The sequence below is a fragment of the Penicillium verhagenii genome, assembly GCF_028828195.1.
Source record: "Penicillium verhagenii strain IBT 33310 chromosome Unknown utg000002l_segment0_segment0, whole genome shotgun sequence".
Classification (NCBI taxonomy): domain Eukaryota; kingdom Fungi; phylum Ascomycota; class Eurotiomycetes; order Eurotiales; family Aspergillaceae; genus Penicillium; species Penicillium verhagenii.
The window spans coordinates 78,771-92,700 of record NW_026643166.1 but is presented as its reverse complement, the minus strand read 5'-3'; the positions used below and the strand labels follow the sequence as shown (position 1 = coordinate 92,700).

Genomic DNA, 13,930 nt, shown 5'->3' with positions numbered 1-13,930 from the left:
TGTCCGTGGCAAGATCAGGAAGCTTTAAAGCCCGCAGGCTGCAGATGCAGAGGGATTACCACTAGGCTCAAAGGGGAGATGGATGGACAGGGTAAAGGAAGAAAACGTTTGGACGTTGGCAAATCCCACTGAACCGCCGATCTTTTTCTCCTAGGGACCACTTTTTTCCTGGTAGAAATTTCTATATATAAGTTAAAATCTACGAAGTAGGTAATGAGAAATGAGCTAAAATGAATCTTGGGGATTTTTTTTTTGCTTTCGTTTAAATCGTTTCTGATCTCCCCAGGTTTAGGCATCTTATCATCTGATCTGATCAGCTGATGTTTGAAGTTCGTGTATCATTCAGGTAATGGCGGTTAAAATGCTGTAGAATGGAGTCGATGGAATTAAATGCGTAAATGCGTACAAGCTGTGTAATCTTAGAAGAAAAAAAAGTATTTGAGTTAAAAGTGAAATCTGATTATTTGATCAAACGGATTCTTCAAACATGTTCTTTCCCATATCTGGAATCCGTATGTTAATTATGTTAATACGATATCGGGATCGTGATGCTTATGATCGGATCTTGATTGGCGGGAACCCATATTTTGGTTAAGAGAAGGAGCAGGACATTCCGATGGGAATATTTCATCAATACCACGAATACCACCCCTGAACGGGCAAGGGGGAAGTTTTTTCCCTTTTTTCTCTGTTTTTTTCTTCTCTCTCTGGTTTTGTTTTGTTTTGTTTTGTTTTTCTCTGGCCTTCTTGTCCCTTCAGCCCAGAGGCCGAGAGTCTAGACGGGTCTAGACTCTTTAGGTTCTTGTGTGTATCAATACCTCTCATGTACACCAATGTTTACCCTTGAATACCCTTTTTTACCCTTTTTTAGTCTTTTTTACAGTTTTTTACAGTTGTTCTTACCCTTTTTGCTCTTAGCCTCATTTTCTCGCTTCCCCGCCATTACTGTTCTTGTTTTCATCCGGAGCTTTTTCTCTCGGATCCGGTATTATCGGTAATCCCATGGTTCTCTTGTTTTGACGTGTTCCTCAGCCAGCCTCAATTAGAGAAATAAAGAGATAATATAATCAAAAGATTTCAAATACCAACTTCTCAAATCCCGGACCACTAACACTAGCTTACCTTTTTTTTATTTTTTTTTTATATACTGGATTCTTTTGTTTTCTTTTTTATTTTTTTCCCACATGGTTGGCACCTGCATGCCATCTTGACTACTTTGGGTCATTTTGTTCTTTTTCCCTCTTTTTTTTTCTTGATTACTCTCCTAACATTTAACCCTTTGTATTTTGCTCGCACTTTGTCCCGGACGAACCGGATCGTAATTCCCTTAGCCCTTTTCCCCGATCTGTGACATGTTTTCTTTTTTTTTACTATTTTTGTTTAATTCTATAATTCTATAATTCTATATTTCTCTAATTCTCTAATTCTATAATTCTCTAATGATTTTGGTTTTTCGTCCAAGCCCTACTTCACCCCCAATTCCTAAATTCCATTCCCTTCTCTCCCAACCCATTCCCCCTTTCCTTTTCGGTACTTGCAGAGGCAGATTCCACAGGTTCCCGCCACCCGTCAAGCCAGATAGGAACAGGGCTGCGCCATCTAATGCGTCCGTGATGCACCAACCCACCGGTTCCTCTTCCTCGTGATGTGAGAACCTACATAACCCTTCATCCCCCCAAGCCTTTTTTTCTCTTCCTTTCCCCAGTATCAATTTACTTCACCTCTTTTTTTTTATTCGACACTTTCCTTTCCTCTTCACATCTCTCTCTGTCCAACTATTTATATTTTCCAATTCCTTCCAACTTCCGAAGCTTCCCAATTGGTGTTCCTTTCCCCGCAATTGGCGATCGTCGCTATTCGTCCTACGTTTCACCATCTACACTCGTATGTGTTGCAATCCCGTCCGCTGCTGCTTCCACATAAACTAATTGGCCTAGGGCCTCTCAGTCAGCCTTATGACGGTCACAAGCCTGGTCATGCAAAACCGTCGAGGCCATGCCTCGAACAGACCTCTCCGATTACCCATAATTGCTCCCAAGGAAGAGATTATCGGAAAACCCGAAAAGAGCTTGGTTGCTCCCCCGCGCATACGTTTGCCTCCACGATCAAGAACCGGTTGTTGGTATGTTTTTTTGTTTCTTTCCTCTTTAAGCTCCAGCGATCTACAATCTATCGTACCCAACACAAAAAAAAAAAAAAAAAAAAGTACCAACCCGCTAACTAAATCTCTCCAGGACATGTCGGGTGAGTCACCTTGGGAATTCTTTTTCCTTCAAATTAAAAAAAAATCAGTCAAATTAATGAGACAATTTGGTCATTTTACAGAGTCGCAAAGGTAAGGGCTTCCCTCAAATCTCCCTGAAGAATTATGGCTAACATTCCTTTGCAGTCAAATGTGATGAGGGACATCCACAATGCAATGTAGGCATTCCTCGGCTCGATCTGCCCAATTTCCTTTCCTTTCCCTCCCCGCTAAACTAATGATTCCTTCAGCAATGTACTCGACTTGGCCATATTTGTGACTACCGGCCTCGCCTGGCCTTTCGCGATGATACTCCCCGCATCATGGGCCGAATGGCCGATGTGAAAACTGAAGGCAATCACATCTGGGATCGTAAGCCTTCTCTACATTGCTTTTCTCCAACCCTCATCTGACTAATGGTCGATGTGTAGTTTCATCACCAAGCCCCATGGAGGACAATCGATCCGATTACTTTTCACCAAGGGATTCTCTCCCCGCCTTTGCTTTACTGACCTCGGATGAGGACCGAGAGAAGAAAGCTGAAGCGTCCAGCCCGGGTACCTACCATGTGGTCGTGGTTCCAGACAGCTTCTCCACCCTCCCAGAATATGCAGATGACTTGACAGAGAAGCCCATCGTGACCAGTACTGAAATCACTAGCTCTGTCGCCAGTAGTCCAACGGGACATGTTCCAACCAGAAATTCACAAGACCCCAATGTGGTTATCTTGAAGACATTTGAGGACGTTGCCCGACGATCTCCTTCGGCTGGGAGAATGTCCAGGATTTCCCCCACCTCGGAAATTTCAGATCCTTTCTGTGCTCTCTCTTTGTCCCCCATTCTTGGCTCTCTTCCTTCTCCGATTTTGGGAGATGAGAAACTGTCCTTTTTTGATGCCTACCTGGACCAAGAAAGTCAAGACAACGCCCTCTTTTCGCATTTCCGCCATGTTGTTTGGAAGCAATTATTTCCACACGATCGTGGACAGGACGACTCATTTGGACTCGAGAGTAGTGGTATGACATTAAGTGTGGATTATATTGAGCGGGAGGCTGCTCTCTTTCCACCGGTGAGTTTTTTTCTTTTTTCTTTTTTTCTTCTTCTTCTTCTTCTTCTTCTTCTTCTTCTTCTTCTTCTTCTTCTTCTTCTTCTTCTTCTCCCCCTCTCCTTCCATTAATCGTTTGGTATGCTAACATTGGTCTCTTCTTCAGCTTTCCCATGCCATTATGGCCATCTCGGCTCTCAGTCTCTCACACAGTGGCACTGGCCAGAATGTCGACGCGCTGCACCACTACCAGCAAGCCTTTCCTTCTCTTCAGACTAGCCTCCGCAACAGCGATGACCTCGTCTCTGATGGGCTCTTCCTTACTCATTTCTTACTCTTGATCTACGAGGTAAATGACCCTTTCTTATATATACAGCTATTCAATGGTCCGAACATTATGTATTGACTTTTTTTTTCCCCTCTGCAGGTGGCCGCCGCTGAGCCTCATGGCTCCAACCTCTGGGCCCATCACATTTCTCGTTTACTTCACATCTCTTTTCTTCGTCGTAATCATTTTGGCCGAGAACCTCACCCATTCATCATCTGGTGGATCTGTCACATCGACCTGTACGCTTTGTTAAGCGGGGCTGGAGAAGGAGAGTTTGTGCGGGCCATGATCGATCACCAAATGCTTCCGGGCTCAGAGTGTCTCCTCTATCCTGCCGTTGCAGAAGGCTTCAGTGTCATTTACCCCGACGAACATGACAGCTTACCCGTCATGATGCGCCTCTACTCCGATACATTCAGACTAGCCACCCAGCTGGGTTTCCTCGCCGCCCAGCTCCGTCGAGAAAAGCAAACCTTGCCCATCTCCGAATTCGATCAGCGCACAAAAGAAGTCCGGAACTTGCGTCAGTCATTTGGCCGCCTTTGGGAAGCCTCTGACGTGGCTTGGTATCATCAGCGCCAAGAAACCCTTCCGCGCCGATCTCAGGAAATCCTACAGCAGTCCGCTACCCTTTTCCATGTTTGCCAGCTTTTCTCTTACAGCAGCATGTGGTCTGGTCAACGGTTAGAATCGGAGTTTAGCCCCGATGGAGAAATTGATCACCATGCCTCGGAGATTTTGCGCATTGCGGAGCAGACAACGAATACTCGCCGTGCTGATCGACACTTCTTGGTTTTCCCACTTTTCCTTGCCGGTGCCTCGGCATCTGCTAGTGGTCTCAAGATGATGGCTATGGAGTTGATGACCAGCATGGAGGACGAGGAAGATGGCATGGGTCGTAATGCGGCTACGACCCGAGCTATCTTGCAAACTGTTTACGAGCGACAATTAGAGCGCCTCATGCGAGTTGGGCACACTTTGGATGTGGACTGGGCGGACCTGATGGTTCAAGAAGGGCTACAAATGGTGAACTTTGGTTTTTAAGTTCTGGCCGATGAACCCTTTAGTATTATCTCTCTCTGTTTTCTTTTTCTTTTCTTTTTTTGAGGTCTTTTTTGGGGGAAACTGGCGCAAATCTTGTGGGCATACCAGGGTGGGCACTGTACTTGTTGATTGGTATCTTTTGCGCTGTATTCTCTCTCTCTCTCTTGCATGATTGATGATCGATGTATGTTTATGTATCTAATGTCACTATATACGTTTTGGGATTTTACCAAAGTTTTCTGATTCTTGTTTCATTATTAAACTCTCCAATCTTGTAGTTGACATTTGATTGAACTAACATTGTATTTTTTTTTAGTCAGCTTCGACAGCACATGTGCAATCATACATGTGGCTTATAGCATAGAGTTTTTTGTCACTTGCATCAGCGTCTCGCCTCTATGTAAGCGCCCAAGCCATTTACGGTCGTTTCTTTTCTTTGAGTAACATATGTGCTTTTTTTTTGTCGTTTATTATTAACATTTTAGGTAGTAGAGACCGAGCATGAGGGCGCATCGGATAGTCGTCACCCCAGCCAGCCACAGGGACAGGTTCATGCCCAACGCCACTAAATTAAGAAAATTGGTGGAACAGGGGTAAAGATTACTAGTGATAAGCCTTCTTGGCATCGATGGAAGCTTGGTGGTTACGAGAGTCAACTTTCCAAAAAAGAAGAAAAAATTCTTTCTTTAAAAAGAGTAAAAAAAAAAAAAAAAAGGGTCGGTGAACAGAGAACAGACAACATGCGCCACCGTATCGTAATAATCATGAGAAATAAACAACAAAGCCATAGAAACCGGAAATACATGCTATGCGTAAAGAACATTACATACGTAATCAGGTATCACACCCCCTATCCGGTTGGGTCTCCCCCTGGAACACATAAGCCAATGCGCCAGAAGTAGTCCCGGTGTGCATGGAAGAGCTCCCACAGGCGGTATCGGGCCGGTATAAGAGACCAGTCCCAATGAAGAGGATAGAGAGGAGCTGTTGCATCATGAGAGGCACAGTCCCCTAATTCAACCCGATCTCTCTGCGTCCCTAGGACAAATTGGTGCCTTGGGTCTGAGCCTGATGGCCCCGTATATGAAGGACACGGATCCAACCGGGTACTAAAAACATCAAGGGGGATATTGACATCCCGATACATATCCAATAGAAGGGCGCCAGTTTCTGCGCCGGCAATACATCTTGAATCTCGGTCCCCTTCGCATATTTCAACATCTTCAATACCAGGCGAGAGATCTGGCTTTGAGATATAGATTTCTCCAGCGTGAGCGGCGTAGCCCCATTCTTCGAGTGGGAGAAGGGGGATAGGATCATTGACGTGTGTCACTCGACGGAATGCGCGCTTCACTCGATCGCTTCCGGGGATGTGGTACCTTCCCATGTGGAAGTGCTTGTCGATGAATTCCACAAATTCTTGATTTCCAACCATCGGCTCTCCAAAGGTCGTGACGGATGGGTTCCAGCCTTTGACTTGCATCTCTAGCCCTGCTAACGCAGCCACGGCCCCGCCGAGAGAATGACCGACTAATGTTATCTCATAGTCTGGGTATTGCTTGCGAACGGCCGATAGTTGGGGCATCACTGTCTCGCGGGTATTCAGCCACGACGTCATGAACCCAGCATGGACAGTGCAATTCTCGCATTTCGTATTCTGGGTCAAGGCAGATGGATTTTCGGGATCTTCACCTGTATAAGGTACGTAGGCTTGTGGATATGCTGAGAGATCGATGATGGTGTTGGTGATCGAGTAGGTTCCTCGGAACGCGAGAATAATACGTTTCATCCCCGGAGTATGGGATATTGCCATGTATCCGCATGAGTCAGATAGAAGAATACCGGTGTTCCAAGTCTAAGAAGCCATGTGAGGATTTCTTCGTTTGGTTTGGGTGGTTTTTTTTCTTATTCCACCCCCTCCCCTCGCGATCAAAGGACCCAAGGTAACTTACAGTAATTAACTCTAGATCTGGGAATTCAGCACAGTGGCTAAGGCACTGAAATGGTTCTTGGACCCCAGTGGTCCCCACGCAGTATGCGATGTCTACTAGTCTAGACAGCTCCTCGAGGGAGTTGAATAGCTCACTTGGAACCCGTCGTGATTCATTTTTGGGTGCTGCGATGCAAAAAGTCACCCATATTAGGTGTATGAGCGCAAGAACTAAACAGGTAAACATGTTCTCTTGAGTTGAAGAACTCAGAACAGAGGTCTCGTGAATAAAATCAAGGTTCAGGCTGGAGAATCCGGGGGAGCTGCACGCTTATGTAAGCGATCTACGTAACTAGTTATGTAACTAGTACCTCGAAAATACTTGGTCAATTGACAATGGGACATCTTAACCGAATGGCAAAATGCAGATTGAAAGAGCTATGTCAAAATTTGTATGTGTATATATGAATATGCAATCAAACAGTGGGAATTATTGATTGTTATCTCCCTCTATTCCTCCATAGACTGGTTTACTTGTAGCTAAGGGATGATGTTTAGAGGGACCAGACCACAACGCGGCCATCAACTCCGCTCGCTAGGTGCAGCGTTAGTATCACATCTGAAGATAAAACGATTCGGTGAATAGGGTGGGATTTCTTACTGCTAAAAGAGCGCACCTCTCCGTTGGCCTCATCGTAGGCACGGAGGGTGTTCACAGTGTTCTGGTGGGTTGATTTAAGCTTGGTGTCCACTTGGGACTGACCCTTGAGATCCATTTGGCGGAACATATTCAGCGCAGACTCCTCGCGAGGGCCCGCACCAGTTCCAGTCTGCTTTTCAAGAGAGCCAGCAAGTTGCCAACCATTTTCATCGCCTTGGAAGCGGAATGGCTCACAATCCTAAATCAAGCGTGTTAGTTGCCAGCTCATCCGCGCACATACAGAGCAGAGGGACTTACGTGACCAGCGGCAAGGATTTCATTCTCGCCATTCCAAATAAGACTGTTCAAAGGCAGAAGGCGGGTGGAGATGTTCAGCATTGCCCGAGGTGGCTGCTCCGGTGCGCTAGGGTACACGACCGTGACACTGCTGTCGTGGCCAGTAAAAGCGAGAGCATTTCCGCTCGGGGAAAAGGCTACACCCTGGATCCAACCAGCAGAGTCATTCAAGTATTCACCACAGATTGTGTTGAAAGGCAAGCGCTCTCCCCAGGCGCTGGGCTCTGGGCGGTTGTCGATGCCCTTAATGAAGCTCGAAAAGACTCGGGCGTGCGAGTCGGTGGAACCTGCAGCAAGGAGAACCGAGTTCGGGTGCCAAGCCAAGGTGGTGATAGTACTGCGGATGGGTTTCTTCAGATGTTTTGAGATCCACCAGTCGTTCTCCTCCTCAAAGTAGCAAACAGCGATGACGCGAGCTCCGGAACCGACGGCGAATTTTTGCTCGGAGGGAGACCATCTAACAAAGGTCGCCGCCCGATTGATCCGAAGAAGGACCAAAGTAGGCTTCCAGCCAGTCGGGGTCTTCTCCCAGACATAGGCATTGCGGTCTAAGGAAACAGGTCAGTCTTCATTGTAAAAGTGAAAGTGAGTCCATTGAATCTAAATCTGCGAAATACCTTGTGAGCAGGTCACGATATGACCACTGTTGGGAGCAATGTCAACACTGGTGACAGTCTTCTCGTGGCCCTTGAGTTCGTCACTCAGTTCGAACTTGCTGCCTGATGTCTGATACAGCTCCACATTGTTTTCGCGGGCGACAGCAAGGGTTTGTCGGTCGGACGAAAAGGAGTGGTCTGCAATGGGAGCATGGAAAAGGTGATGAACCTGAGGGGAGGCCATTGTCAAGGATTACGACAGGAGGAGCTCTCTACCGTCGATCAAGGAGAAATAAGATAGGGTACAAAGTAGAGTGGAGGTAATCAACAGTTGGCAATGACGCCGCGCGCGGGGATCCACCCAGGGGAGGGGGGTGGATTATGTCAGATATCACATGACCGAGCTCGTTTTCTCGCAGGTTGGAGTATCCACTCTTACAGCGCAGGCACATTATTATTCCTCCCCATTGAGCTTCATTCTCTTTTGAGCGCTATTCTCGCCTCTCCATTCTATTTTCATGCTAGTAGCATAATAGCTGGAATCTCCTAAACTTGCTGAATATGGCTTCCAAGGCGGCTCCCCGAGGTCTGGACGCCAAGGCAGTTGGACCTCCCAACCAAACGTGAGCTCACCCTTTGGTTACAATTGTCCTGATTGTCTGGAGCTAATCAAACCGCAAGACTCTATTGCGCCAATTTACCAGACAAGCTTCGCAAATATGACCTGCGGTTGTCACTCTACACCCTATTCTCCACCTACGGCACCATCCTCGACGTCGTGGCCATGAATACGAGCAAAATGCGTGGTCAGGCCCATATTGTGTTTAAGGATGTCCAGGCTAGCACACAGGCGATGCGCGCTCTTCAGGGATTTGAATTCTTTGGCAAGGAAATGGTTGGTTACACCCGAGTCCCATGAGATCACGATTGGCCCCCTCGCGCTAACGGCGAATAGAGAATTGTTTATGGCAAAGGAACCTCAGATGTCATTGGCCGACTTCGTGGGACATACGTTGCGCCTGCCACGGGAGCCGGACCTAGCGGAGTATCGACTGATCTTCAGAAATCCATCTTCAGTGGCCCACCGGGTGCAGTCCCTGCACGGCCGACTGAAGTCAATGGAGAGTCACACGGAACCAAGCGAGCTCGTGAGGATGAAAGTGATGAAGAAGAAGCTCCAATGGAGGAAGACAGTGACGTGCCCATGGAAGCCTCTTCTGATGAAGAAGATTAAACGAGTGTCCAGGAAGAGCTCAATTGGGGCCGGTGGGGAGCGACCAAAAACTTCCTAAGATTCGGACATGTTTTTTTTTTTTTTTTTCAAGCTTTCTTTTTGTCTCTCCTGTCCCCCTCCACCTTTTTTTTTTTTGAACCTGTATTTCTTGAATTGAGCCTCAGGATAGTCCGGCACTATCAGAGGCCACTAGCTCGCGTGGGATGTGCAGGTTCACACAATGACCTACGAGACCGAGCCAGATGAGAAGATACGTCCCAGGAGTGACACTCTGAGCGTCTGTTACCTGCGTCATAGCGTCGGCTGTGTTGCACGGGTGAACAAAGAAGGCCGGAGCGCCCGAGTCTGGATGATACTACGAAGACATGAGCTCCTGGTCGGTGTTCACAAAAAAGCAAGAGCACCTTACACCAAAGCTGATCCCACCCATGATTCCTACGCTCTTCAACTCCATTTGGTAATGCTCCGGGACCACATACCGATATATGGCATCCAGCCCCACAGGGCCATTATAGTGGTGCCAACGCAGTGCAAAGTACAAAACAGGGACTTGATATGTGGGGGAAAACACAATATCATAATCTACCTGTAATCTTGGGTTCAGATCAGTTCGAATGAGCGTCTCCTAATTGTAGAGCATTAGACCTGTAATCCTGAGCCTTCATCCCTCCTCTTTTTTTTTTTTTTTCATTTCTCTCCCCCTCGTTAATAAATCAAAGATGGATAGGGAAAGAAAAGAGGAAGCTAGAGATGAGGGGAAAGGGGGGAAAGGGCCACGCACTGGATCTTCATCCTCTATCCGTATCATGTAAGCTTCATGTGGATCGACAGGAATGAAGTCGGTCTGGACATCCATGTATCGTGTTATGCGAAGGCTAGGGCTTGTCTAGTTCAAATCATGATCAATATTATCTACATCAGATGTCGAATTTCCATCATACGTCCAGAAAAGCTCTGGTTATTGAAGGATTTCTGTTTTTCTTTCTTATTTTACCAGGTACATGCATGTACTAGGCAAGGGAGGAGATGGGGAGCTTACCTGTGACACGGGTCGAATGAACCAACCCCCAGTACTTTGGGCTGAAGTGCAGCGATCGGCCAGATCTCGACAGGCGCTCTCGAATTCGGCCGGCAATAGAAATGGAAAGGCGGATAGTGCCATTCTGAAACCCCACTTTCTTGTTAACCACGTCCGGTTGCAGGTTTTTTTTTTTTTTTTGGGAAGAGGGGAAAGGGAGGATAAGAGAATGTGGGGAGGGAAAAGTGGAGAGAGATTTGTCTATTAGAGACGGAGTGCAAGTAGTGTATAGTAATAAGTAGTAGCAGGAGTTAGCAGGAGTAGGTTAAATGATTTCGGTGGCTTACGTGGTACATACTAGTAGTAGCCTGTAGGTCTACTATGAGTTCCAGAGTATATTGGGGAAATGCCGAAGACGGAAAAGGTACAATGCAGTTGTTGGAAGGTTAAGCTTCCCTTTCTTCTTCTTTTTTTCTCTTTTTTTTTCTTTTTTCCCCCTTTTTTTCTTTTCTCCCTTTTTTCTTTTTTCGTTGCATCAGGTCGTGGATGAAGGCGGGGATATTATTGGGTCAATGGGAGGCAATTCAAGTCGCAGGTACTTTGTGATGCATAGTAAACCACTAGTAATCCCAAGTATCCATTACCTGAGCCCACCCGCTTGCGGCTAATGCCGGGCCAATCAGCTGATCTGATCTGTTTTCTTTTTCTTTTTTTTCTTTTTCTTTTTCTTCTTCTTTTTTTGTTTTTAATTCGATTTCTTATGATTTCTTTTTTGGCGTTTTCTGTTGTTTTTTCCGCTTGCAGTTGACAAGTTGATTTCACCTTGATGGTACTTTAGTATGCGTGTTCCTTGTTTCTTAACGCATTCGGCTGTTGTCTTTGGTTCTTTACCTTTTTATAATCCCTTTCATTTGCTTTCTTCCTTCATTTCTACATATTGCCTTGTTTCACCTTTATACATACATCTAAATCTTGGCCCCTGTCCGGCATTATCAACTTATTGGGGCACAATTCACCCAATTGAATCTCTTCAGGAAGTAGCAACCAAAATTATCATAAAAGAAACTCTCAAAAAAAAACAAAAACAAAAAAAAAACCACTCAAAAGGCAATATACGACAAGAATCCCCATCGGCAAAAGAGCAAAAAAAGTGTTGATCTCGACAACCAAAGAACAAGCGAAAAAAAGAGGGGAACAATCAAAGGGACAAAAGAGAGAAAGAACCCACTCATTTCCTCACAAAAACAAGAGTTGCCCTTTTGACGTAACCTTTGGCATTTTCTTTGTGCCTCCCGAGCCAACCGATCGTGGAGCTCATCCAATCTGAAACAACAGTCTAGCTCCCATCATTTCCGTGCGGAGATCTCTCAGCCGCCAATCGCACGTTCAATTCCCAATCCAACCTGGGCGTACGAGCTGGGGCTCGGATCAATCCCTCAGCAACCGGAGCGTGGCTTGACGTCACCCTTCCTCCGATCTATAGCAGGTCCATCACAGTCTCGTGGATCATTCCCCGCACTGGTCAAGTCTGTATATTACTTTGATCCTCACCCCCATGTGGTGCTGGCTCCTTTAAGAAGCAGAAGTCTGGGGGAAAAGAAAGAAAGAATATTAGCAACCACCGCTGAAGAGCCATGGGCAATCTCCAATCCACTTCGACTAAGAACGACAATCGCCGTTCTAACCGCCTCCCTAAACCTTTGACCAAGAAGTTCAATTTAGCTTCCCAGCATCCTTCACGATCCGAATATGAAACTCCAGAGTTAACCTCCGGGTTGATTGGATGGCAGAATCCATGGGTGGGCTCAACTATCTCCGAGATGAAGAGCGTTCCCCATTCAAAAGCGAGCCATATCCCTCCGACACTGGTGGAAGCAGAACCAACGACACGGACATCAGTTTGGCCTTGTGGTTCCTTACTACCGCGCTCCAGCTCTCTATCATCTGCCTCGCCTGGGAAACGAGCTAGCCTAACAGTGATATCGCCAACTTTCTCCTCTTCAACTGCCCCAGAACGGCCCAGGCGGGCGAATTCGGTCCAAGTCAGTCTCCAGCGACAATCCAGTGTTCTATATGACAACGGAATGGAAGATGCAACTTCCTCCAATACGCATTTCTTGGTGGGAAATCAACGTTTCTCATTAACCCGTCGGAGGTCTTTACTGACACGCCCTGGAGTGGCAACTCGACGGACCACGGGTGCGATTAGACGCATGCCATCACCTATTGGGGAACCCGAGATGGATGATTCAGAATCCACTCTGCTGAACTGGCGCCTACCACCGCAGCAAAGGCCCCCACTGGGGTCAGCACCTCCGGCACGGCCCACCAGTCCCGCAGATGCTCGATACACTCAACTTGGGGCACTGAAGCTTGGCTCTCTGCGAGTGGTCAATGGCTCTGCCTCCCCATGCCCGAGCGAACGTGTTCCCCTCAAGCGATCTATGGTTGGCCCGGGCCTTGGCCTGGAAGCTATTCAAACAAGTCCAGCAATACTGGAGCCTTGCTCGGTATCTGACATGAAGAAGTCGGATGATACCCCAGGGAGCCCATTTTCCTTCGTGAAGTCACCTACAATCACCGTCCCTCCGCGAGAGGAAACCATGCCAAGGGAGTTGGAAGATGAAGGTATTGCCATGTGTGATGAAAGCCAGCTTGAGAAGTTTCCTACCCAAGTTGAATTGGATCGAAGCACCTCTCGATCACTCAACAAGTCCGATAGTGGTTACAGTTCCGCGACTTCACTTCGTTCGAATCCAGGGAGTCGAACCAGGACGTCCTTTGACTCTCAAACGTCGGTGTCCTACACTGCAGATGAAAAGATCCAGCTTCAAACCAGACTTGGGAATTACTCTCGGCCCCATCCTACTTCAAATCGCTGGTATGATAACAATGGTGCGAGTGCGCAATTACGACCTGGGCCGAAGACTCGCCGATCTACACTATGTGCTCCTCGGTCCACAGAATATCCCACCCAAAAGGACCTTGTGATGGAGACGATCAAGTCCACATTTCCCGTTGCTTCCCAAGAAGATTCCAGCAAAATGCATTTCCACGCGGATCGTTATTCCGTTACCACCCTCGGGACCTCATATAGCTCACGATCATCGGCTACACCAGAGCCAACAAACGGCTCTCAACAGAGGCTTAGTGCAGAAGTTCAGTCTCACATACGTCGATCTGCTTCCGAACAGCAACTCAGTGGAAACAAGAAATGCGACTTACACTCTCGATCCCGAAGCCGACGAAGTGGTCGAGTGTGGAGCCAAAGACCTGGTATTGGAGTACCACCTCTGCCGACAATCTTGTCTCCGGATCAGGTTCAAGATGAAGACGAACGTGACAAAGAATTTCCTCTTGCTGAGCCCCGAGGCCGGCCCCGCAGCCGTAGCCAGGGCCACCGCCCTCGCAAGCTTACAAAAGCGCGTCCACAGCACATTGTTCATATGACGACTTCTCCATTTTTCCTTGCCTAATATGCGGTATTCATTTCTCT

The 13,930-nt window shown here is 47.1% G+C and overlaps 6 protein-coding genes across 6 annotated transcripts; 3 read left to right on the top strand and 3 right to left on the bottom strand.

Moving 5' to 3' along the window:
- Positions 1–1,955: 1,955 nt before the first annotated feature.
- On the top strand, positions 1,956–4,659 carry N7466_000028 (Zn(II)2Cys6 transcription factor; the record flags this gene model as incomplete). The annotated part of the gene is made up of 8 exons (XM_057159426.1): positions 1,956–2,122; positions 2,235–2,244; positions 2,326–2,335; positions 2,390–2,421; positions 2,494–2,614; positions 2,674–3,311; positions 3,454–3,636; positions 3,715–4,659. The coding sequence occupies 8 exons, from the start codon at positions 1,956–1,958 to the stop codon at positions 4,657–4,659; spliced, it is 2,106 nt and encodes a 701-aa protein (XP_057025674.1).
- Positions 4,660–5,509: 850 nt separating this feature from the next.
- On the bottom strand, positions 5,510–6,836 carry N7466_000027 (lipase family protein; the record flags this gene model as incomplete). The annotated part of the gene is made up of 2 exons (XM_057159425.1): positions 5,510–6,514; positions 6,612–6,836. The coding sequence occupies 2 exons, from the start codon at positions 6,834–6,836 to the stop codon at positions 5,510–5,512; spliced, it is 1,230 nt and encodes a 409-aa protein (XP_057025673.1).
- A 307-nt stretch (positions 6,837–7,143) lies between these two features.
- On the bottom strand, positions 7,144–8,426 carry N7466_000026 (WD40 repeat domain-containing protein; the record flags this gene model as incomplete). Its single annotated transcript, XM_057159424.1, has 4 exons — positions 7,144–7,184; positions 7,251–7,488; positions 7,548–8,134; positions 8,204–8,426. 4 exons carry the CDS (start codon positions 8,424–8,426, stop codon positions 7,144–7,146), a joined length of 1,089 nt encoding a protein of 362 aa, XP_057025672.1.
- Positions 8,427–8,743: 317 nt separating this feature from the next.
- On the top strand, positions 8,744–9,416 carry N7466_000025 (U2 snRNP complex subunit MSL1; the record flags this gene model as incomplete). The annotated part of the gene is made up of 3 exons (XM_057159423.1): positions 8,744–8,805; positions 8,864–9,077; positions 9,138–9,416. 3 exons carry the CDS (start codon positions 8,744–8,746, stop codon positions 9,414–9,416), a joined length of 555 nt encoding a protein of 184 aa, XP_057025671.1.
- Positions 9,417–9,576: 160 nt separating this feature from the next.
- Positions 9,577–10,578, bottom strand: N7466_000024 (ATG3/ATG10 family protein; the record flags this gene model as incomplete). Its single annotated transcript, XM_057159422.1, has 4 exons — positions 9,577–9,771; positions 9,826–10,041; positions 10,198–10,302; positions 10,456–10,578. 4 exons carry the CDS (start codon positions 10,576–10,578, stop codon positions 9,577–9,579), a joined length of 639 nt encoding a protein of 212 aa, XP_057025670.1.
- A 1,490-nt stretch (positions 10,579–12,068) lies between these two features.
- Positions 12,069–13,910, top strand: N7466_000023 (uncharacterized protein; the record flags this gene model as incomplete). The annotated part of the gene is made up of 1 exon (XM_057159421.1): positions 12,069–13,910. The coding sequence occupies one exon, from the start codon at positions 12,069–12,071 to the stop codon at positions 13,908–13,910; it is 1,842 nt and encodes a 613-aa protein (XP_057025669.1).
- Positions 13,911–13,930: the final 20 nt, after the last annotated feature.